General features: G+C 34.2%; 1 protein-coding gene across 9 annotated transcripts in view; it reads right to left on the bottom strand.

The window, feature by feature from the left end:
* The window catches only part of AHI1 (Abelson helper integration site 1), a 210,286-nt gene that overhangs the window by 99,471 nt on the left and 85,467 nt on the right, over positions 1–25,348 (bottom strand). For 6 of the 9 annotated variants that reach the window (XR_451825.2, XM_057527846.1, XM_057527848.1 and 3 more), the window contains 2 exons: positions 19,365–19,482; positions 6,243–6,299 (listed from right to left, as the gene is read on the bottom strand). Coding sequence is in view for 8 of the 9 variants with exons in the window: in XM_057527846.1 (XP_057383829.1) it covers positions 6,243–6,299; positions 19,365–19,482 (175 nt within the window). In the remaining variant the exon portion in view is untranslated. Of the gene's footprint in view, positions 1–3,013; positions 3,060–6,242; positions 6,300–19,364; positions 19,483–25,348 lie in introns of those variants that run through there. The other 3 variants (XM_057527849.1, XM_057527852.1, XM_007190910.2) reach the window with 2 other exon arrangements.

Below are 25,348 nucleotides of genomic sequence, written 5' to 3'. Positions count from 1 at the left end.
AATACTACAGACAGTTATATGCCAATAAATTGGACAACCTAGAAGAAATGGATAAATTCCTAGAAACATACAATCTTCCAAAACTCAATCAGGGAGAAAGAGATAATCTAAACAAACTAGTAGTGAAATTGAATCAGTAGTGAATTGAATCAGCAAACAAGTCCAGGACCAGATGACTTCACAGGGGAATTCTACCACACATACAAAGAATATATGTATTATCCTTCTCAAACTATTCCAAAAAACTGAAGAGAGAGGAACACTCTCAAACTAATTCTATAAGGTCATCATTACTCTGATACCAAAATAAGACAAAGATACTAAAAGAGAAAATACAGGGCAATATCTCTGATGAATATAGATGCAAAAATCCTCAACAACATATTATCAAACCAAATTCAACAATAAGTAAAAAAGATCATACACCATGATCAAATGGGATTTATTTCAGGCATGCAAGGATGGTTCAGTATCCACAAATCAATCAATGCGATATACCACATTAACAAAGGTAAAAATCACATGATCACCTCAATAGATACAGAAAAAGCATTTGACAAAATTCAACAACCATTCATGATAAAAACTCTCATCAAAATTAGTATAGAGGGAACATATTGCAACATAATAAAGGCCATTTATGACAAACCTACAGCTAATATCATACTCAATGGTGAATAGCTAAAAGCTTTCCCTCTAAAATCAGAAACAAGACAAGGATGCCCACTCTCACTACTTCTAATTATCATCGTATTGGAAATCTTACCCACAGCAATCAGACAAAAGAAAAAAAGAAAAAGAGAGAAAGAAAAGAAAAGAAATAAAAGGCATCCAAATTGGAAGGGAAGAAGTAAAACTGTCACTATTTGCAGATGACATGATACTACATACAGAAAACCCTAAAGTCTCCACCAAAAACAAAAACTATTAGAACTAATAAATGAATTCAGCAAAGTTACAGGATACAAGATTAACATACAGAAATCTGTTGATTTTCTATACACTAATAATGAACTATCAGGAAGAGAAAGCAAGAAAATAATCTCATTTAAAATTGCCTCATATAGAATAAAATACCTAGGAATAAACTTAACCAAGGAAGTAAAAGACTCTAAAAACTATAAAACACCGATGAAGGAAACTGAAGATGATACAAAGAAATGGAAAGATACTATGGATGGATTGGAAGAACTAATATTGCTAAAATGTCTATACTACCCAAAGCAATCTACAGATTTAAAGCAATCCCTATCAAAATAGCCATGACATTTTTCACAGAACTAAAACAGATAATCCTAAAATTTATATGGAACCACAAAAGACCCTGAACAGTCAAAGCAAGCTTTACAAAGCTAGAGGTATTGTACTCCCTGACTTCAGATTATACTACAAAGCTACAATAATCAAAACAGTATGGTACTGGCACAAAAACAGACACATAGATCAATGGAATAGAATAGAGATCCCAGAAAAACCCCCACACACTTACGATCAATTAATCTACAACAAAGGAGGCAAGAATAAACAATGGAGAAAAGAAAGACTCTTCAATAAGTGGTACTGGAGTAACTGGATAGCTACATGTAAAAAAATGAAATTAGAACAATTCTTCACATCATATAGGAAAAAAAGCTCAAAATGGATTAAAAACCTAAATTAAAGAAGGGAAGCCATAAAACTCCTAGAAGAAAACATAGGTAGAACACTCTTTGACATCAATTGAGCAAATTGTTTTTTGGATCTGTCTCCTAAGGCAAATGAAGCAAAAGCAAAAATAAACAAATGGAACCTAAACTTAAAGATTTTGCACAGCCAAGGAAACCACTGACAAAATGAGAAGATTACCTACTGAATGGGAGAAAATGTTTGCAAATGATATGACCAATAAAAAGTTAATATACCAAATATATTAACAGCTTATATAACTCAATATCAAAAAAACAAATAACCCGATTAAGAAAGTGAGCAGGAAACCTGAATACACATTTTTTCCAAAGGAGACATACAGATGGCCAACAGGCACATGAAAAGATGCTCAACCTCGTTAATCATCAGAGAAATGCAGATCAAAACTGCAATGAGGTATCACCTCACACCAGTCAGAATGGCTATCACCAAAAAGACCACAAACAACAAATGTTGGCAAGGATGTGGAAAAAAGGGAAATCTAGGACATAGTTGGTAGGAATGTAAATTGGTGCAGCCACTATGGAAAACAGTTTGGAGGTTTCTCAGAAAACTAAAATTAGAACTACCATATGATCCAGCAAGTCCACTCCTGGGTATATATCTGAAGAAAACAAAAACAATAATTCAAAAAGATACATGCACCCCCGTGTTCATTGCAATATTATTTACAATAGCTAAGGTATGGGAGCAACCCAAATGTCCATCAACAGATGAATGGATAAAGAAGGTGTACTGTGTGTGTGTGTGTGTGTGTGTGTGTATATAATGGAATAATACTTAGCCATAAAAAAGAATCAAATTTTGCCATTTGCAACAACATGGATGGATCTGGAGGATATTATGCTTAGTAAATAAGTCAGACAGAGAAAGTCAAATACTGTATGATATCACTTATATGTGGAATCTAAAAAGTAAAACAAACTAGTGAATATAACAAAAAAGAAACAGACTCACAGATGTAGAGAACAAACGAGTGGCTACCAGTGGAGAGAGGGAAGAGGGTAGGGGCAAGATACAGGTAGAGGATTAAGAGGTACAAACTATGTGTAAAATAAATAAACTACAAACATATATTGTACAGCACAGGTAATACAGCCAATATTTTATAATAACTTTAAAAGGAGTATAATCTATAAAAATATTGAATGACTATGTTGTACACCTGAAACACAATACTGTAAATCAACTATACTTCAATTTTAAAAAATTCTATATTTGTCATATGCTTTCAACAGCCTTTAAATACATGTAGAACTGAAGTTTAAAGGAAAAAAGAGATAGGAAGCATTATAATTAAATATTTATATGACAAAGGTTAGCTATTCTAACAATGAGTTCTTGTTAGAACTTAAGGGCTTGCCTCATACAACCTGAGGTGAAAAAAATGACTTTATCATACATTTAATAAAAAAAAATTTTATTGTAAAATATGCACACACATACATATATATGTATGTATAGATATACGTACACACACATACATATATACATATTTATATAAAACCTGCCCCCTCCTCTCTGTCTCACTACTTAGTTTGGATGCTCTCTCATCATTTGGACTATTGAAATAGCTTCCTAATCCAAGTCTCTGATTTGCTCCATGAATCTTCCAATGACATCCCCACTGCCAGAGAGGCTCTTCCAAAGGGAAAATTGTTATCTTGTCCTTCTACAGCTTTATCTTCAGGATACACATCACCCTCGTCAAGTATTTAACTCAAACTGCTTAACTCAAAATGGCAAGCAAAGCCATTTGGACATCACTTAAAGTTCAGGTCAAACATTCTGTTTTTTAGGAAACACTATGTGATTTTCTTCTCCTCATCCCACTTCTGATTTAGATACCCTTCCCCATCTCTCCTCCCCTTAGTATTCCTGTGCAATCCTCTATCACAGCATTTTCCTCACTATTTAAAACTTTAGTTTCTTGTGTCAAATAGTTCATCTTCAATAAATGCTTGTTGAATGACTGAATACATGAGTAGAGAAAATGAGAATTATAAAAACATCTTGCAGCAGAATAGGCTACAGATTCTCCACAGGTATAGTCATCCCATATTCTACATATTTTTCTAAATATTCATCTAAAAGTGAATTTTTAATAAATGTGAATCTTAAAGTGGTTTATCCTTATTTAACCTGGTAAAATGTTAATATTTATTTCATATTGGATTTTTCTGGATGCTATGGAAAGTCCTCTACATATTTCAAAGATTTCAGAAAGAGAATATTCTTTGAAAACTGTACTTTTCATATATTATATGAAAACACTTCTCCAAACTCAGAAACATCAATGGCTGAGGGCCTTGAGTTTACAATGTCTGGGTGTCTACACAGACCACAGAGGTATAGCAGTGAATATTCAAACCACAAATTAGTAGGCTTTCCTGTGTTAGTCATGGAATCAGGTAGTGACCGGGAGTATGTAAACATGAATGAGTATGTAAGACACTAGGAAGTGGGGTAAGGGGTCCCTAAATTTTGAGACTAGTAAATTAATGCTTATGAAAAAGTATAAAGCAAGCAGGGAGAAGTGAGTAGCTACATGGTGGACAATACATCACTGAGACAATGTGACTCCTGATTTCAGCCCCACCACCAATAGTGAATACAATTCAGTCTTGCTATGCTTCAGTTACATCTCATACCTTCTGGGAAGATTTCCTGGCTATGCTAGTCTCTAATGATCTGTGCTATTTATTTCCAAATATTAGTCAAAAAATTAAATTCACTGATCCAATGAATATATAAAGTTAGCATTTCTTTAACTGACTCATAAACTGATATCCAAATAATTTAATTGGTGCTAATAATTAAATTGGTGCTAACCAATAACTGGTCAAAATCTTACAGTACTTATTTCTATTTAAAAACTACCAAGAACTGCATACAATTTTTAGTGTTTGATCAATTTCCTCTCACTCTAACAAGAGACTGAAGCCTGTTCAAATCACATCTTTTGTGACATGTTCTAGATATTCAATCTGAAGATAGGTATGTTTCTAACAAAATTGTGACACATATTTATTATATAGACAAGGACAAAATTACTTCAATTCTGTGTGTTCAATCCTTAAAATATAATTTAGCCTAAGTCTTTCACACTGATATTAATTATTTGAACAATGTCATAGTACTTTGCAAATCACAAGTACAGCTACAAAAAAGATGAAGGGTATACTCATATAATTCAGGTATTTCTTTTTTATTCAGATTTGTTACTGCAGTGACGAATTAACAAAAAAAAAAGACATTTAGCACCAACAGAAGCTTTCTGTATTTGCCTGTATTTTCAATTGTTTCCTTTACTGTCTTTTTTAGGTAGCAAATATCCAAGATATCAACCTCATAGTCATCCTAATGGTTCTCAGTCTCTTCAATAGCCTCTTCCAGCTTATCTCCCTTACTCCTGTGGATTCAAAGACTACACATATGCCACTGACTCCTTAATCTATACTTATGCTCCAAGCCTGTATTTCAAAGTATGTAGTCTAGTTCCTAGCACAGGGCTTGACTCATAGTAGGACATTTAATAAATAAGGCTCAAATAGATGTGCAAGTTATTTGATGTCTTGCTCTAGATGTCTGCCAGGCATCTCAAACTCAATATATCCAAAACACTGTATACAATTCATTATGATTTTCCCAATATTCCTATATTCCCCTATTTTTGTTAATGGATTGCCATCCACTCCTTCACCGAAATTAGAATCCTTGGTTATCCCCAAATTCTACTTGTCTATCTCTTAACGTTCACATTCCAAATTTCTAATACCTTAATAACTTAACATCTCTAGTTTCTTACTTCGGTCCTGTTCTCCCACCTCAATTATTAAAATAATATTTTAACTGGCCTTCCTAGCTGGGATGCCTTAATACTTTTTATAATTGACAGTCTTCTCATCTTGCAACAATTACTTTAAATATTGCTTTCTCTACAAGGAATTATTCGTCATTACGTCGTATCTGCTCTCTTGTACACTTTGTTCATATTTTTATTTATAGCAAGTATTAAACTGTACAATCCCATCCACCTCCCCCTTTTAAAAATACATCTCTAGTGAATAATGCCAGTGTTGGGGATAGGGCGGTGCTTTGCACTCATTTATATAAGGTTCTGTATGATCTGGCCTCTCGCTACCCCTCTGACTTCTACTCTCCCCCTCATTCCTCCACACCAGACATATTAGCCTTTTTGCTGTGCAAAATGCACACTAAGCAAATTTCTGACTTGGGATCTTGGTTGGGTATGCTATTCTTCCTGACAACATGGCTTTCTTTCTTCTTCAAAATTTTGCTCAAGTGTCACCTTTTTTGTGAAGCTTTCCTTTACCACCCATTAAAAACAGCAACCTAACCCCATTCCCCAGTTTACCCTATCCCCTTTCCTTGTTTTGTTATTTATTCTGTATTTATTTGCTTATTGCCTGTCTCTCTCCACTGGAAGTAAGCTTAAACAAGGACATGGATTATTATCTGTTCTGTTCACTGATACATTCACATAACACTTATAACAGTGCCTGGGACAAAGTAAGTACTCACTGGGTACTTACTGAATGTATGAATGAATCTTGCATTCCCAGAATCTGTATATGCAGGAATTAAACATCCTTTAGAATTAAAAACAAAAAAAGAAGAAAGTTAACATGAGAAAGGATTGAATAAGGGAAAACTATTTTCATCTACTACAGTGGTACAGTATCGAGAATATAAGAAAGTGAGAATTCATTTTCCCGGGTCCATCCATAAAAGATACAATTTAAATTCTAGAGAGAGACAATAAATTTAAATGCTGAACATAAGCATGATCATTTAGAAGACGTTTTCCACAACTCAAAGCAATGAGAAGTCATTTTAAAAATATGATTATGCTATATCAACTTTTTCCCTGTTAAAGTTCACTGAATATTAAGTACATTAATTTGCCTAACTGCTATACTGTGCATTTACACTGCCTTTAACATTAGTTTTTAAAGTGTTTTGCTTTCAACTGTTTATTAAATCTTTGCTTGAAAATATACAGATTGAAAAGACTGAGGAGACATTAAGTATCAAGCCTCATAATATTACTACAAAAATAAAAGAAAAAAGAAGAAAGAGAGGAAAATGAGACCACCCTCTCCCCCAAAAACCTCAAACTTTGTTGATTCTGAATTGGCCAACATAAAAAACCTGCTCACTGCCTACTTTGCTCAGACAAATTTAATAGCTGTGAGATGTGAAAGACTGGATTCCTTTCAAAAGAAGGGAAGGTATACACAACACACAACACACAACACACAACACACACACACACACACAGTGTCACTCACACACATTAATATAAAAGAAACTGGAGTGCTTCTTATGTATTAACTCACTTATTCCCAGAATACCACTGGGAGGCACATCTGAAAGATGTAACATAGTAATTAAGGCTATCACATGACTTGAGACATATTAGTCTCCTAAAAGGCCAACAACAAAATCCAGATTCCTAGTTCTAAACTGCCATTTAGAGGAGTCTTAAATGGACAATATTGTTCTATATTGTAAAGACAACACAGAATTAATACATTTAATCGAACTGATTCCTTTCTCTGCGCTCTCTTAGTGTTTTATGCTAATCTCCTGTTGAACTCATCCCCAACATATTATACCTATTTCTTTGCCTGCTGGATTCCCCAACTAGACTGGGAGGACCTTGAGGGCAGTCTTTCAGCTTCCATTTCCCCAGGACTTAGCACAGTCCCTAGTGCATAGTAAGCTCGCCATAAACATTGGTTTATAACCTGTATGAATTAATTTTTGATCAAGTATAAAAAGGTTTTTATTTTTTAAACTAACAGCTTTTTTGTAGGGTGCTTCTACTAAAATACAGTATTTCTGGTTTGATAAAAAAGAAAAAGATGGACACTAGTCAAAAATCATTCTCAATTTTACTCCTTATGAAATTATAGTTGAATGTTTTTTCAGAGGAGAAAGTTGAGAAAAAAAAGTAAACTGACTGAAATTAGAACATTAAAATAATGTTCTACTTTTTACTTATCAAACATTTACACTGCAAAGACCACTTAAATTATTTTTTAAAAAATGACCAGTCATTCCACTTAGTCATTTCTTAGTTTCCATATTTGTCATCAACTTTGCTCTCAAGACTTGCAGAAAAACACGGAGTTATTCTTTACATTTTCATTCACTTTTCACTAAGGAAAAAGTTTCCTGAAAATACATGTTTAAAATTCTGGAAAATACAAATCAGCATTATCTAGACATCTCTATCATTACCAGAAGGTCTGGTTCCTCAACCTAATTTCCACTGTTAGTTGGCATTTCAATAAGTGATGGATATTCATTTCCAGAAAACATTACCAGTAAATTCTATGATATCATAGTCTCTTCACTATCTAGACCAAACTGACTAAACCACAAAATGCAAAAAGTATGCAGTTAGCTACTCTACAAGAAACCTTAGGGCTATTCTGAGTACAGTCTTAGAAAAGTATAATCTAACTGAGTAAGAGTAAATGAAAACTTAATTTAGATAGTCCTCCTACTCTGAATTTCCAGGGCCTTCAGTAGACACAAACCAAAATGTTTAAAAACTAAAGTATTTCTTATCATAGACTTAATTCACAAAAAAGTTACTTTGGGACATAGAAATTTACAAAGGAAATAAAAATTATTTTTATGATATAAATAGTATTTCACTTTTTTCCCCATGACCAGGCAAGGGGAAACATAAGGAGCTGCTTCCTTGATTCTAAGCAGTGCTTACCCTAAGCAAGATTAGCAAATAAAAAATAATTACTGATTTTTTTAAACTCATAACTTTTCAAAGAATAATAGAACATAAAGACTGAAATGGATTGTGATGTGAAATCTGTGAAAATGCTAATGTGTAGATATACAAAGGGAAGGAACGAGTATACGTGATTAATATGGAATAAAATTTATTCTACTTTAAACATGAATTAAAATATTTTTCATGATCATAGATGTGGTCAACATTTTGATATACAACGTATTCACTATAATACTGAAAAACTAAAAATATTCATAAGCTCTAGCACTTGAAGAAAGGCTTCAAAATTATGGAATACTCATTTTCTTTAAGACCAGGCATTAAGCTTATTATCAGAAAAAGTTACAGAAAACTGCAGAAGTACATATTTGGGAATACATTCCACAACATCTTTTTGTATGCCTAACTGCCTTAAAAATGGAAAAACTATCATTTCAGTTTGAAATTATAAAACAGTAAAATGTGTCTTACGGTTGATATTCAACAATGTTAAACATAGTCTTTCTCAAACGATAAAAAACAAACAATAAAGTTATGCCTGGTCAAAAATAATTTTGCCATTTTATAACCTGCCCTCTCACCTTGCCTGTTGCAGTCAATATAAAGTTGTTGTAATGCTTCCTCTAATCCTCACTTGGAGTGGATTGGTTACTGATACTACCAACTTTCCCTGGAGGCAGAGCAGTAAATTATAAAACATTCACTATTTTCACCATGATATAAATTATGTTCTGATAAGGAGGCTGAAACCTTCAAAGTCTCCTACTTCAGGATTATATAATGAAAACTACTTTTGTCTTGGAAGTGTTTTAATCAGTATGCCTAGAAGTTGTATTTTGAAAAAATATGTACTAAAAGAATATGGATTTTAACGTAAGACATACACTAGATTTAATTCTAAGAGCATAGTGATTTCTCTTTCTAAAATTTAGTGGGAAGTTAAGTTAATTTAAAATCAAAAGGTTCAATGATTAAAATAGTTCTGAATATAGTCATAAAGATACTATCTGTAACTCTTACTGCATTGTAAGTCAAACATAGGTTGGTATTTAAAAACTTTCACTTGCAGTAAACACTTTCCTATCCTCTATTTTCAAATGACAAGTCACTAAGATGAAATCACTTGCTCCAGGTCACAGCATAAGAAACAGAATCTGAATCTAAATTCAGGTGTCTCTGACCTCTTGGCTACGTGCTACCAGAATATGTGGTACTAATTTAAATAAGAAAAATAAGAAACTTCTGGAGTCTCTATTAAAGTTAATCAATGCACAATCGTGATGATGAAATATCATGAAATCTTCAGGATAATACTTTCAGGAATGTTTCAATATTAAAAGCATTATTTGTATTTAATTTAAAAAATGGGTAATCCATTCTTTATATTGTAACACCTGATTTGTCTGGTGTCAGATAATGAAGATTTACATCGAAGTCGATTTTGTAGATTTGTACTGTCCAATATGATAGCTACTGGCCACATGTAGCTATTTAAATTTAAATTAAAATGAAGTAAAATTAAAAATTTAGTTCCTCAGTCACACAAGACACACTTCAAGTATTCAATTGCCACATGAGGCTGAAGGTTCCCATATTGGACTGTGCTGGTCTAGAATTCAGTAAAGAGGTCTGGGCTGAAGATAGATATTTGAGAATCACTGGTGTGTGGGCTTTACTTAAAGTCATGAGTTCATCAAGGAAGTGAAGTATAGGGAATAAAAGAGGATCAGATTGCAGTGGAACAGTCTAAAAAGACATGGAAGAAAAGAGGAAGTATCAGCAAAGGAGAATGAAGAGCAGTAGCTAACGAGATAAGAGAAAAAACCAAGAATGTGGTGGCCCAGAAACCAACGTATTAAGAAGCCATCGAATGTGTCAAATGCTGCTGATAGATCAAGCAAGATAAGGACAAAGAATTGACCATTGGAATCAGCAATGTGTACAGGTCACTGGTGAGCCTGAAAGAACAGATTAGAAATTTCAACAAATTTACAGAAGATGAAAAGTGATTAGAAACATCTGTCTGAAAACATTATGGTGGGCTGCTGTAGATATAGAATCTGACAATGAAACTCAGAGGAGCTGTGAACACAGGATCAGCATTATTTGGTGGGGAGCAAAACAAAACATAATCCAGGAGAAATAATTGAAGGTTCATATGTAAAACACTTGGGCCAAATAGGCTGCAGATCCCACATAAAATGGATGCTGCTGAGCATTAACCACAAGCAAAAAAAACAAAAAAAAACAAAAAAAAGTCACTGGCATTGTCTCTAAAAATAATATTGAACAAACCATCTAGACAGAGTGAAGACTTCTAGAGTGGATACTGCTGTCCTGCTTATTCTCTTTCTGGCAATTAGTCTGACAGCCTGACAGGTGGACTCATTTATCTTACCTGTTTACTACCCTAAATATAAGCCTGCCAGTTAATATGTTTTAGCCATATATACAAAGTTCTCAATAGACTTTCTGCTCAGGTGACAAAATAGTTATAGAGTTATTTACACAACATAAGAGGGAGGGACACCATATTTGTATCCAGTCATTCATTTAAAAAAAACCAGATACCAAGGAAATATAAAGGGTATCAGATATAAAAGAAAAATCATTGGCATAAAAGAAAAACACAGGATACATTAACAGATGAAAAAACTGAACATAGAGGAAATATCAATTCAGAGAAGAGAACTTAGAGATCTAGGAAGATATAATGACATCCACAGAACTTTGATACTAGGAAAAAGGAACAAACAGGACAAGAAAGAAACCATAAAGATCAAATGGATGATTGGTGAACTAAGAAAGACTTAGAATAAAGGAATGAGAGGGCTCTGAGACTGACTAGTTAGAAAAAGGAAAGGAGAAGGAGTCCATAGTTTCCACCTGAAAAACAGTAATGCTAACATCAAGAGTAAAATACAGAAACTCCTTTCAGGAAACTCAACCTCACTCATGGCAATGATTACATTTGTCACATACATGACAAAAAGTGGTTAGCTTATATACCTTGCTACACAAGTTTGAGGCTGAAAATCTTTTCTGAGATTAGATTTCATATTTCAGAGCCACATATACTACAATAGCTCTGTTTAACTTTGCCTAAACTCTCAGAAATTTCATATTTGATCTTTTAAAAAAAGATGCCATATGCAAATAACTTCTATAAATCTTTAAAATATAAAAAAGACAAATTAAGAAGTTGTTATTACATCAATTGGAAAGCTTTGGAATAGGTAAACATCAGAATACCTGTAAAATATAAATTCAATGATCTGGCATGTACTCTGGCTATGTTAGAATGAAATTATGTCCTTTTCATATTCATTAAATCAGTAAGATCTCATTTTAATTTCTCATAGTTTATGGTTTTCAGTTGCTTTCTTGTTATTTTTCACTGTTAATTATCTTACTTTAAAAATTAATACACTGGGCAAATGTCACAGTATAATTTGACAACTACATTTAGTAGGTTCTTAAACAAAACACACACACACACACACACAGAAATGTGACTGAAAAAGAAGAAAAACTTAAAGTAAGTTTTCTACTGTTAACAGAGGGAAAAGGTTTAAAATTGTAAGGTTAGAACCATATACACCATATAAATATTCTATAAAATAGCTTCTTACAAAATAAATGGCTAGGAAATAGTGCACAAATTTAAGTTCATTCAAATCAGCAGATTCATATGAGGAGAAATGCTTGCATTTATATTCTCCCCTCAGAGGGTGTTAGGAGAAATTTCCTATCTCAGTGGGGACCATGATAAGAAATTTCTTATCTCAGTGGGGACCAAGTGCATACCCTTGTGCATGAAGACCATTCATTAAGTATATTAACATTTACTAGAGTTCATAAAAATGATGTTTAAATTAGGAAACGATAAATATGTAGAATATACTTTAAGTTATCAACATGGTTAGAAACACTTTACTAATTCAAGTGACATTTATTATTCAGGAAATATAGGCACTTTTATTACAAGTAAGGATAAGTTTCAACCTTCAACAAGTAGATTAACTCAGATCACTGGAGAATTACTTAGTAAAATCCTGATATTGGTTACTAAAATAGCACCTTATATCTTTAATGTACCAATCAAACAACTATTTTAGAGATTGATAACAAAAAATATCTAACAAATAAACTCTCTTCTTTGTGGAAGGGAATATAAAATAGTGATGTGTTAAAGAAAAAAATCCATGTGATCAAGGTCTTTTTCTCAGTGTCCAGAAAAATCCAAATATTAAAACATTCCCACCTCCAGGGGTTTTGTGTTGTCTAGTACTTATGTGGAAAGCCAAAGTTTCAAAAGTTAAGTGGCTTCTGGTGGATTATTTATATTTGAGATATTTGTTTGAAAACCTGTCTTCTAATTACTTCATCTTAATGTCTTTTTTGGCATGCTTCTCAAAATTCTCTTTTGAGAATCCATGTTTGCCTCTCTGACATGTTTTTTCTGCCATCATCACTTAACACATTTATTAAATCATGTCTTAAAATAAGATTTCCTCCATTCCTTTGGCCACAATGCAAACTGCATGATTTCAAACTTAAAAAAAAATAATATAAAAAGAATCTCCCATAAAATTTCATGTTGTTTATTCTCACAGTATTTATGGATTTCAAAGTATCTCATCCTCACAATTCTATGAAGTAGAAAATTCATCTGAAGTAGAAAGTAGAGACACTGTACTGGCAGAGAGAAACTACCCAAGATAACAGCTGGGAAGTGGCAGAATTAGAGCTCAGCCCCAACGCTTCTGGCCTTCTGACCCCAGGTTTAGTGCTTTTTTCACCAAAACACACAAGTGCTGAATTCAGAAGAGTGGTTGGTTAGCATCATTAAGCACATTTAAGGACATGTGTCTACAGATAATCAGTTAATTCTGTAGATTATCTTTGGTAGTGAATTAATTCCTTTCATCCCACACCTGAACTGAAGTCTCGGAATTCTGGAGGTTTGAAGTCAGAATTCAATGAAACATTCTTTTTCAATTAATAGTTTAAAGTTCATTAAGTAATACTAACAGAAAACTCTGCCAATTCTGATAGTATGAGAAAGTCTTTGAACTCATTTTGCCTTCCTTAAAACGGAAACCCCCTTTTACCATCACCTGTGTTTGAGTTATTCTAACCTAATTTTTGCCTAAATGTTTTCTTTTTCTCCCTTTGAAATATAAGAACCATCATATTTCCAGCTTACATGTAATCTACCTTCTACAATGGGTTTATATAAGGATATCACAGAATCTCTGGTGAAATTTTGACACATAAATAATAGATTTCAGTTACATTATTTAAAAAGTTTTGCACTTCTCAAAAAAAGTTGAAACCTTAAGAAATACTTACATTGTGAAAACAATAAAACTAAAATTTGACTGGAAAAATAGCTCCTAATTTTAAGAACTGGTCAAAGGAATAAGTGTATACTTGGCAAAGACATGCAAAAGAAACGGAAAGATACAGTTTTTCAAATATCTAACATGCAGAAGCACAAAAGTTAACTTGACAGACCTCTCAACCAATACTGAAGTCATCTGAATTATTTTATGATTTTGTTTAAGTCAAATATCTTGACAGTTTAGGATATGGTAAAAACATTAATATATGTTTACATGATCTAATGGAGAGTGCAAACAAAATATGGAGAAGACGGAAGCTATTGATCGCTTTTAAAAACCAAGTCACACTCTGCCACCCCGTCAAACTCCAAGACTACAATTTAAAAAGAGGATATAGGACTTCCCTGGTGGCGCAGTGGTTAAGAATCCGCCTGCCAATGCAGGGGACACAGTTTTGTCCAGGAAGATCCCACATGCCGCGGAGCAACTAAGTCTGTGAGCCACAACTACTGAGCCTGCACTCTAGAGCCTGCGAGCCACAACTACTGATCCCACGTGCCACAACTACTGAAGCCCGCGTGCCTAGAGCCCGAGCTCTGCCACAACAGAAGCCACCTCAAAGAGAAGCCTGTGAACCGCAACGAAGAGTAGCCCCTGCTCGCCGTAACTAGAGAAAGCCTGTGCACAGCAACAAAGACCCAACGCAGCCAAAAATAAATAAATAAAAAAATTTAAAAAGAGGATATAAAGATTACATTAATAGTCATATTAATAAAAGTGAATCATTTTATTTTGCACGCCTCTACTTACCTATTCATATGAATTAAATTTAGTGCAATGCTGTGAAAAGATATACTAAGTACACAAAAATGAACGATGCTGTCCTTCAAATATAGTCATGCAAAGATGATAAGCACTTCCTCTAACTTCCACCCTCATAACTGTGATTGTTTTTATTTATTACTGAATAATCCACATGTTAAAATTTACTACTATTGATCTAATAAGGACTCTCAAGATGGTTGAATGGGATCTGGGATTCAGACCAACTATCTCAGAACAAAATTTCTCTGCAGAGAATCTCTTGATTTGACTGGCGACTAAATACCACAATTTCACTGGAACTAGGCTTTAAGAAATCTAATAACTGGTGAACACAGAATTATATTTAAAGGTCAGATAAAATGATAACTTAATTAATTCTTAGAAAATACCTTCGTGACACCTCAGTTTTAACAACTACATCTATTCCAAATAGTACTGTCCAGGTTATTACTTTGCAATATATCACACACCTCCAATGCTAGTAAGAAAAGTACATGCCCGTGGCCAGAGGGACCTCTGGGCAGAGTGGGAGGACAACGGGCCAGGAATGAAGGAGTGGCTCTAGGCATAGCCTCACTGAGGGTCCACTTCACTTCTGAACTAGTGTCCCCCTCCAGCCAAAGGCAGAGGCAGCGTGGGATGGTGAGGGTGAGAAGTACTGAGCTAGGAGCGAGGAGATCTTGCTCTAGATACAAATGCCACTAGCTATGTGAACTCTGACACGTCAGCCCTTCTGCTTCTCAGTTTCACAGTAAAGAGATTGACAATCAAAGATATAAGGTCCTAGCAGCTCTCAAAAGAGTTTACACTCTACGATTTTAATGTTTACCCTACTTCTCAGAGGGTTTTGTTGAGGATCAAATGAAGATGTATATAAATAAATTTTGATACAAATAGAAGTTACTGTTGTTGTTTTATAGATTTTCTTCATTATACTAAGGAAGTTTGGAAACAGTTTTGAGATGCAGTACAACATGTTCACCATACGGTGAGACATTTATGAACTGTAACCTACAATTTAATCTAAAATGTTAAAATTAAAATGTCCTTTTTTCCCAGCTTTATAAAGGTATAACTGACAAATATAATTTTATAACTTTCTTTCTTATACAACTTACTCAGAAAAGGTTTATGGTTTTAATTTTAATAAAATTAGCTGATTTATTATTTTGCTCATTAAGAACCTAGAGCAAAAGCCTAATGAACAGTTCCTAAAATAAGTATCTCATAAGAGTTGTATCCAGCTCTTTTCCTCTCTAACCCATCCCTCACTAAGACACAAGCTGTATTTTTTAGAAACATATTTTATCATTTCTCTTTCATCCTCATACCTTTGGATAGCTCTATTTTATCTAGAGAATAAAATGTGAATTCCACAGTAGGGCACAGTTTGACCCCAATCTGCTTTGCAACTCAGTTCTTCCTAAACACATCCATCTCACCATTTCCTCCAGCTAACCTAAGATTCAAACCACTGCCTATCCAAGTCAAGCTCGCTTCCAGTTGTTTGTTTAGTTGCCTGCCTCTGGGCTCAGCATGCCCTCCTGCAGCCCTATCTGCTGATGAGGCCGATGATAAAGACAGAGGCGAGACCTTGGAAGGTATTATAAGGACTCTGGAACTCATTCTGACCGCCACAGAAACCCATTTAAGAGTTTTAAGCAGGGAAGTAACAGGATCTAGTTTATTTTTCAGAGAACCATGTTGTCTGCTGTGGGGAGAATAAGCTAAGGGACAGGAGTAAAAGCAGAGAAGTGGAGGGAGAAGAGGGATCCCGAATGGCTTCTGGTTCAACCTAAATGACTGGGTACATGTGCCAGAGCGCTGGGTGGGAAGACCTGGTATGGGGCAGAAGTGGAAGTGGAGGAACGGTTTGGGGGCAAGAGTTCTGTGTGGACATGTAAAGTATGAGAAGTCGCTCAGCTGCTTTATCCCTCTATATTTCAGTGACACTTTGTTTATGCTGTGATTTTAGAATTTATCACACTCTGACAAAATTTGTTGCATGCTCATTTGTCTTCCCAACCAGACTAAGTTCCTTGAGAGCAGAGACTGCCATATTTAGTCCATATCCTTAAGAAAGGGACTTAAACAAAGTAGCCACTTAAAATGATTTTAGAATGAATGAAGATAGTATTCTAGAAACTCTGAAGAATACAAACCAAGGAAGAAAGAAAGTCTTACTTTTCTAGCAGTCTCCATTACCCAGAACTCACCTTGAATAAGGTCAATAGAAGTCACAGCAGACCGTAAACACACTTCTGGGTCTTGTCTTCCAGCATATAAACTCACTTACGTATAATATATATCAAATCAACTCCTCCTCTTAAGCCTCTTGCATGAAAGCCAGTGGGCCCATATTGACTAGTTCTGTGTAAATAGTCTTTCATTATACTGTACAAAGCCAAAAGCTGATAGCTTTTTAGTAAGATTTTTATTTTTAAACATCCTATCTACATTGTTTCCATAGTCCTTCATTTCAGATTCTAATAGATTATTTGTACAGTCAAGAACACTTAACTATTTATCCCCTTTTAAAACTGGTTTGAATATTGAATAAACTCACAGAATTTTTAAGACAGAAACTCACCAAATCCAGAGCCCTCATTTACCTGCAGGGATGAGAAAACTGAGGCCTGAAGAAATTACTAAAGATTCTATAGTCATTCAGAAGTGAAGTAAGGTGTAGAAACTAGTTCACCTGTTTCCTAGTGCAGGATTTTTTTCCACAAAGATTGGCTTCTTAATGAATAAGATGGATTTGGCCATTTTGCAAAGGACTACATAGTCTGCTTTTATAACTTTTCTATACAGAAATACCTCAATAAATTTTATAGGAAGGATATGCCTTAAAATGAGGTCAGGCATATTAATAACTAAAAATCAAGCAAAGCATTCTTACCACGTATTACATGGCTTAATGGTAATGCTCCTGGGATAGTGCACACACCAAGGGACATGCATGATTTAAAAGGCCCACTCAAGGCCTATATGGCCACGGAAAGCTGAAGGTAAATGGAGCCAATCCTACGTATAATTGTGAAGTTTGCAAGGCTTGCCTTTATCATATTGGGCTTTCCTTTTATTCTTTATCTTTAGTCTTTATCTGTCACAGTGGTAATCGCTCTTCCATTTCAAAAGCCTTCCTATCTATCCTCTCTGCTCCTTCCGTTTACAGAAAAAGAATTTTATATCTATTATCTACACCTTGTTGGTTGATAAACTTAAGACACTACTTGAATGAACTTTAATCAATCTGCTAACTCAATCAGACATTTATGTTCTATCCCCTTAATCCTGAAATGTGGAAGGAAAGATTTGTTCCTGGAAGAATTTTAGACCTCAGCAGAAAGATAGGGATCAAGTGGTGGAGACAGGTTCCCTCCCTCCTAGTCATTAGAATGATGTGGTCTGAAGGCAAACCACGTTATCGACTTAGGGTGCAGAGAACGTGTCTACAGGAGCAGCCGCGGTGTGCCCCCCACTGTACACAAGAACAAACAAAGCTATTGCTCTAACTTCTAGCGGTATCTGAAACACTAGAAATTTAAAATTTCTAAGGTTTGGGATAATTGTTAATTATTATAGTGATTTAAAATTAGAACTCAAAGTATTTTCAAAGCTAACGTACACACTCACCCTGTTTACAATATAAGTATGTTACACTCATATAGTATCTTATGCTTATAGAGTGCTTTCATATGTGCTTCGTGATTTGAACTTCAACAATATATAATGCAAACATCATTTCTAGTTTTAAAATGAAGATTCTAACATTTGCAGGTAATAAGGATAATAAAAGGCACAGCCAGACTGAACATAAGAGTTCCTGAACCAAGTATTTTCCCACTGTAATACGTAACTCAGCGATATTAAAATGTAGCAATATTAAAATAACTTGCATATATAAACTCCAAATACCTTCAAAGTAGAAAAGTAATATTGTTCCTAAATTTCTAAATAAAGTATGTTGATCTTTTCAAGCTCAAGTTTCTTCTTCTTTTTATAACTCTGTCAAAGACAACTGTTTTGTTATTCTCAGCTGTCTCATCTTTCTAAAAGACTTCAATAGCAGAAAAAATATCATAAAAAACCTAAAGCTAATGAATAGAAATAGTCATCTTTCAATACCAAAAATACACATTTCTCACTTAGATGCTTTTTCTTCGATATCCTCTGAAAACCTTATTCAAATTAATTTAAAACATTAGCCTAAAAATTTGCAATTGTATAGTTCATTTCAACTCTGTGATTGATATATATTTTAATAACTAGCTTCTTTGCATATTTTCTTAATTTTCTAATTTTGAAGAAACACGATAGTACTGGCAGGATGTATTCTGTTTCTGCCAAAATGCATTTTATCTGGGCTTTCCTTGAAATGAATTACAAAATGCGATTATCCATAAACTATGGTTCCTTTACCCAAGAGACTCAGATTTCATATCATACATGTTTAAAACTCACACGTTTTGCTACCTTTAAATTATTATCTGCTCAATAGAATAGAGGTTGGGAGTGTCTACTGTTAAAGTTACCAAATTCAAATTTGCTTTTGAAATAATTTAGAAAGAAAAAATGCTGGAATGTAATTCATCAGGTGTGAAAACTGACCATTACAATGCTATGAGCCATATTTCTGAAGTGAAATAAATGATATCCATTAAAAAATAGAACCTGAACATTTAAAGAACAGTCAGAGTAAGAAAGGGGCTCACCAGTTTGAGAGAAACCAAACTGACGCAGAATCTGATGAGCGTCCAGCATGTTGGATTGTTTTGACTTCGACTGTTGTGCAGAGGCTGATGTTGAAGTAAATGAGAGATTTTTGTTAACCTGTAATAGGAAAGGCAAATCAGAAACGAGAGCGTAATTTCCTGGGTTACTGATGCAAAAACGGGATGAGAAATAGTTGCTTACGATGCAAACCAGGACACGTGTCAAAAGGAGTGGTAATGATTTATATGCTTAGTTTTTAAGAGTTTACAAAACTTTAAAGTTTTTACAGAATAGTTTTTATCAAAGAAGGAATACAGTGGTAGTGAAAGCGTAACTATATGAAAGTCAATCTGCCTTACTTTGAAAACAAGTTTGCTTATCATGGAATTGACTTTATTAGTAACTCAGAGTGGTCTTAAAAGTTATGCCAAAAAAAATGTGAAAAATAAAAGTGACTCCTTGACTGCTTTCAATTAAGAAAGGGTTAAAATGTTTCACACCCACATTTCTTTAGCATTTTTGAAATAGCAGATACTTCCTTTTCAGAGACTGCACAGAAAACACCTGTAATATTCATGTTTATATACATCATGGTGACATAGATAACACAGCTGCAACCTAACTTGCCAAGTGAAATAGTTTCCACTGCATCAAAAAATCTCATTCTTAAGACAATGTCAAAGAACTAAAATAATGAACAAGCAAAACTGCTGTAAGTAAATACAATGTTCTACAACACAAAGATCCTATTATAGTTGTCTGAGTACAATGGTTTCACAGAAATGAAATGCATAACAAGTGCAACATTATAACTACAGCTACTGTAGAAAAATACATGTCACAAAAAAAGTTTTAAATGTTTAGTAAATTAGTAAATTCATTTTGTAACTCAACCAATTTCAGCAGTGATCTAGCCACTCATTATTAATAAATCATTCATTTATCTTATTATTTTTATCACTTTCAAAAAGCACGATAAAATGTGATCTAATTTTGAAAAAATTTGAAAGTTTCAAAAGTAATCTGTGAATTAACAAACTGTTAAATGATAGTTTATAGTAATGTAAATATTAGTAGATGAAAATAGCTCCTTTCTCTCTCTTTTTTTGAAATAATCAAAACTCCACGGAGGACTTCTACTGTATTACTATTTAAAAATTCCCTTTTGATGTTCTGTATAAGATAGTACTGGGTTGTGGTTACATGCCCTTTATCTGACTCATTATTTACATAATGTTTGTAAATGCTTCCCTTCTTTCAAACAGTGATAGTAAATGGTATATCTTAGATTAAGTTTTTCTCTTGAAGGAAAGATAATTTGGTGAAAAAGTCAATTAAGACCAGATGATAATATAGTTCTAAGGTTCCTAAACTGTTGTGGTATCATCTTATAAAAAATAAAAATATTTTTCAAAGTAGTTAGATGGGGTCAAATACTACATCAATGCTAAGAAAAATTATCCAGCTAGAAAAATTCTGTAAGGAGCCATTATTAAACACTGACCAAAATTAAAGTTGACTATATTGATAAAACAGCTAAAGTAACAATGCAATCACCTAACACCATTGAACTTCATTTTCCATCTTTAAATGGAGATAATAAAAATAGTACGTATGCTTCAAAGGAAATGTGCCTGAAGAGCAGTAACAATGAACTGGTATTATAAAGTGCTATTCACACAGGTTAACCATAAAGCACTAAATAACATATTAAATATGAAATAGATTAAACAAAGTACATTGGTAAAGGGAACCTAAAGTGCTATACAAATCAAGTGCTATATAAATATTAGTTATCATTAACAGCACTACAAGTAAGGGTAATTAAAAATATGTAATGCAGTAAGAAGATGCAGTAAATTTTTCAGAATGCTATGCTTTTAAATGGAAGTACTATATACAAAATGACATATTTATCACTTAACTATTTAATCCACTTCTCTTTTTAGAATCATTTTTCAGTTTTACTTCTGTGTTCTTAAAATTTTTTATCCTACGTGTCAAACAAAGCATTTTGAAATCTGGTGCAAAAGAACAGGTGTACGCTAGACACCACACACACACACACACACACACACACACACACAATCTGCCTTAATTTACTTGTGTTAAAACAAAAATGGATACCAAGAAAGCTAGAAGAGGATACTTAAATGCCTCCACTCAAACAGAAAGACTTGTCACACTTTTTAAGTAAAATGCTGTTAAAAAACCCCAACTATAATCTACAATTACATGTTTTTCCAAAGCATTTTTATAATTTGCTCTTTCTTGACACATTTCTTAGAGACTATTCGAATGTGCATGAAGTGATGAGTGGTAACCTAACAGAGCAGATAAGTCAGTTTCTAAGGCAGGGATAATTGTTAATTATTATAGTGATTTGAAATTAGAACTCCAAGTATTTTCAAAGCTAGCTTACACATATTCACTACTTCATTTAAAGGAAGAAAAATAATAACAACCATTAAATACAGTGAAGCAATATCTATTTTTGAAATATATGCTGTGGAAAAGAATTGCTTAATAATTTTACAACAACAGAAAGGTTGGCTAAGATAGTCTACCCTACAACAATCTATCCTCTTTTTACAACACACTTTTCTGCTTGCTTCATGCAAAAACCACAGTCTGCCAAAGTCAGTTTAATACCTCCATACTGTGTAAAAAGAAAAGCATAAAAATTTAATGAAATTCATAATAGAGAAAAAGAAAAAAAACACCTAGAACTGCCAAGTTAATCACAAAACTGTTTTGCCTACTCTTTCTGGGTATAAACAGTTTTGTGTAAAATATGCAAATACTAATTCTCTAGGAGGGGGTTAATTTTCATGTTAAAAAAGTCATTGCTCTAACCTAAAATTGAATGCACAAAACTAAACAGGCCAGCAATAGTTTACCTTTTAGTGACTAAATTGTAAAACCACTGGGAGATATATAACACTGATTTCCATATACACTTACAAGTCTAATCATTTCAGCTGACTTTATATGCTATATTCACCTGAAGAATTGTTTTTAAAGTTTCAACTTGTCAAGACACTTCAAATGGTTTTAAATGATAACGGAAAAGATATTAATACTGTCTATATGCTTATGTTAACAAATTTGTCCCACATCCTCCAGACAACTGTCTATTTTTTGAACTAAATTTGAACAACAATGCAGATAGTACTTTAATTTGAAGACAGTTCAAAAACCTAGACAGTATGTAGGAAATGTTTTGCTGCAAGTTATATGTGTGTTGTAAAAATTAAAATCCCAATATTACAAAACAAGTTAAACAGAAAACTTGAGCCAAAGTGAGATTCAAGTTATCTGAAGTAGGTCTCTTAACATCTCATAATATAAGTTCTAAAAGCAGCTTACATTTCTGTGATATCTTGGTTAGTAAAACCTAAGAAATGAGTTGGCTATGGTGTCATAAAGAGAAATACAACATGATCTCTAGGCCCCAGATATTTTCCTTGCAAGGTGGGACAGTGAAGTGAGGGATTAGAAAGAAACACTGTTACTATTAAAGAGAAATTTTTACAGTGAGGTAATGTGCTAGAAAATCTCCCTCCGAATCAGTTCACCAATACTGTATTAACTAAACTAGAATTCTAATTGGGATCAGTCATAACAAAGTTTTATTTTGTAATATTTAATCAAGATTTTTTGAGCCCTTGATACATACAGCAAGGACTGGTGGTTCAAAGATTACTCATATATTCCTCTGTGAGAAGCTCAAAATTAAGATCTAGTCCTGGTTCAAACCACTTATCCAGCAGTAATATGCCTTAGGGAAAGCCAATCTACCTCGATGCATCTTGCAATGACAAACCTTTACCTCCTTTCTCTCTTAGTGTATTTCCTTACTCCAGAGAGAAAATTTGGTGCTGGACCCCCCGAAATCCTCACTTCTAAGAACATACCTCTTCCACCTACCTTTCTGTTTCTCCTAGTGTCAGAGAAAGAAGTACCCTTCCATTCAAGATTAATCCCTCCAGCTGTCCCCTTGGGGATATCCTTAAAACTCTTGCAAATTCTACTTCCAAATTCTATACTGGCTGTTTGTCTAAAGGCTATAAGCATAAATCTTTCTACTTTAGTACAAAAATAGAAAACAAATTCCCACTGTGATTCCATAATTTCCTTATGCTTCACTGAAAGTTAAATTTCTTGAAAAACAGCACATAACTGCTATACATATACCTCAACCATTCACTTTCAAGCAGCTACAACAAAGCTTTTATCCAGCAGAACACTAAAACTGAAGTTAAAGTCATCGTGGACTTCAAATGATCAAATTTGGCGGATTCATTTAGGCCTCTGAGATACCTGACATTGTCAATAACTCTCCTGTTTCTGGGAAACCATTTTTCTGTTGGCGATCCTGCCACTGCCAATCAGTGTTGTTTGCTAGACCCACTGGGCCCTCTTCTTCCCTCACAACACATGGTTATCCCGGGCAGTGATGTTTGTTTTCATTGCTTCATCTGCCTTTTATGCTGATGATTCTTCAATATACCGGGTTGGCCAAAAAGTTCGTTCGGGTTTTTCCGCACGATCTAATGGAAAAACGCGAACTTTTGGCCAACCCAATAAAACTATTCTGATCGGTAAGTTCAAAACCAAACTAAACTTTCCCCTGCTGTTCACTTCCTCAGGGAAAGATATCACCATCCCCCTAGCTGCCCCAGCCAGACAGATGGGCATCACCTTGGACTGCTTCCTCACGCTTCACACAGAGTCACTCATTAAGTCAATCAGGTGCTCTGGCATCGGATCCCACTCCTTCTCCACAGTTAGTGTTACTGCTGCAATAGTCTCCTGATTTGTTTTCCTATCTCTTGTCTCTTCTCTAATTCTTCTTCTATACTGCTACCAGGATGATTTTTCTAAAATGCTAATTTTACTGAGCAACACTTCTGTTTAAAACCCATCATCAACTGTTCCACTGGATAAAATCCATACTTTTTAGTATGGCATACAAAGCTTTCTATATTATAACAACTACCTAGCTTTCCCACCTTACTGCTCCATCTCCTATGTTCCAGCTACAACAAATTGCATACAGCTCCCCAGACATGCCAGGTTGTTGCATGTCTCTTGTGACTTAGTTCATGCTGTTCCTGTTTCCTGGAATGGGCTTCCTTCCTGGCTCCTTCTTCCTTGTGGATACCAACTCCATCTCCAAGCTTTCGCTCAAGTATTATATCATGTACGAAATGCCTTTCAGACTCCCCCAGTAGAACTTACCTCCCCCTCCTTTGTCTCTCCACTATCCCCACATCTTCTAGTACTATGGCACTGGTAACACTTTAGTACGATTACTTATATTGTTAGTTAGCCATCAGACTCTAGTCTTCTTGAGGTTAAGGAACAGGTTTCGTCTACCTTTCTTTAGTAAGTGGCTGGTATAGCACCAATAAGAACTACACAGAAGTCAAATGCATTAATACATATGAAAACAGTGCATGTTTTAAAACCTTACCCAAATTTAAGGTGGTATTTGTATTCAAGACTTCTCAAATGTAAGTAACTTTCTGATGATAAGAATTACAGAATAATGGCTTAAAAGTAAGAAACTCATTAATTTACATGGTTTAATACTCATATTTTTTTTTTCTTCTTATTTTTTTACAAACCCTTGTGTCGAGGGCTGACTTTCAATAGATCACAGTGAGGGAGCTGCTCTGCTACGTACGAAACCCCGATAATACTCATATTTAAATCTAGAAACAGGAGTGTGAAATAATAGAAAAGAATATACACATATAGGTCTCTGGCCCTAGTTCCTGGCACAGAACTCCTAAAACCCTTGTAATTTCCTAAGTGATAAGAGCACTAGGAGCATCTTTTGTTCTTATATTTTATCTTTGACTCTGGTTCCTGAAGCTGAGCTCCAAAATCTCTTGGAATTTCCTAGGTGATAGGAATGTCTTTTGTTCTAGGGAAGTGGCTCTTGGTGGGCTTCTAGATGGGACTGATCACCAGA

This window comes from Balaenoptera acutorostrata, chromosome 14, assembly GCF_949987535.1.
Source record: "Balaenoptera acutorostrata chromosome 14, mBalAcu1.1, whole genome shotgun sequence".
Classification (NCBI taxonomy): Eukaryota; Metazoa; Chordata; class Mammalia; order Artiodactyla; family Balaenopteridae; genus Balaenoptera; species Balaenoptera acutorostrata.
Note: the sequence above shows the minus strand (reverse complement) of the source record. Positions and strands in the feature narration are given on the sequence as shown.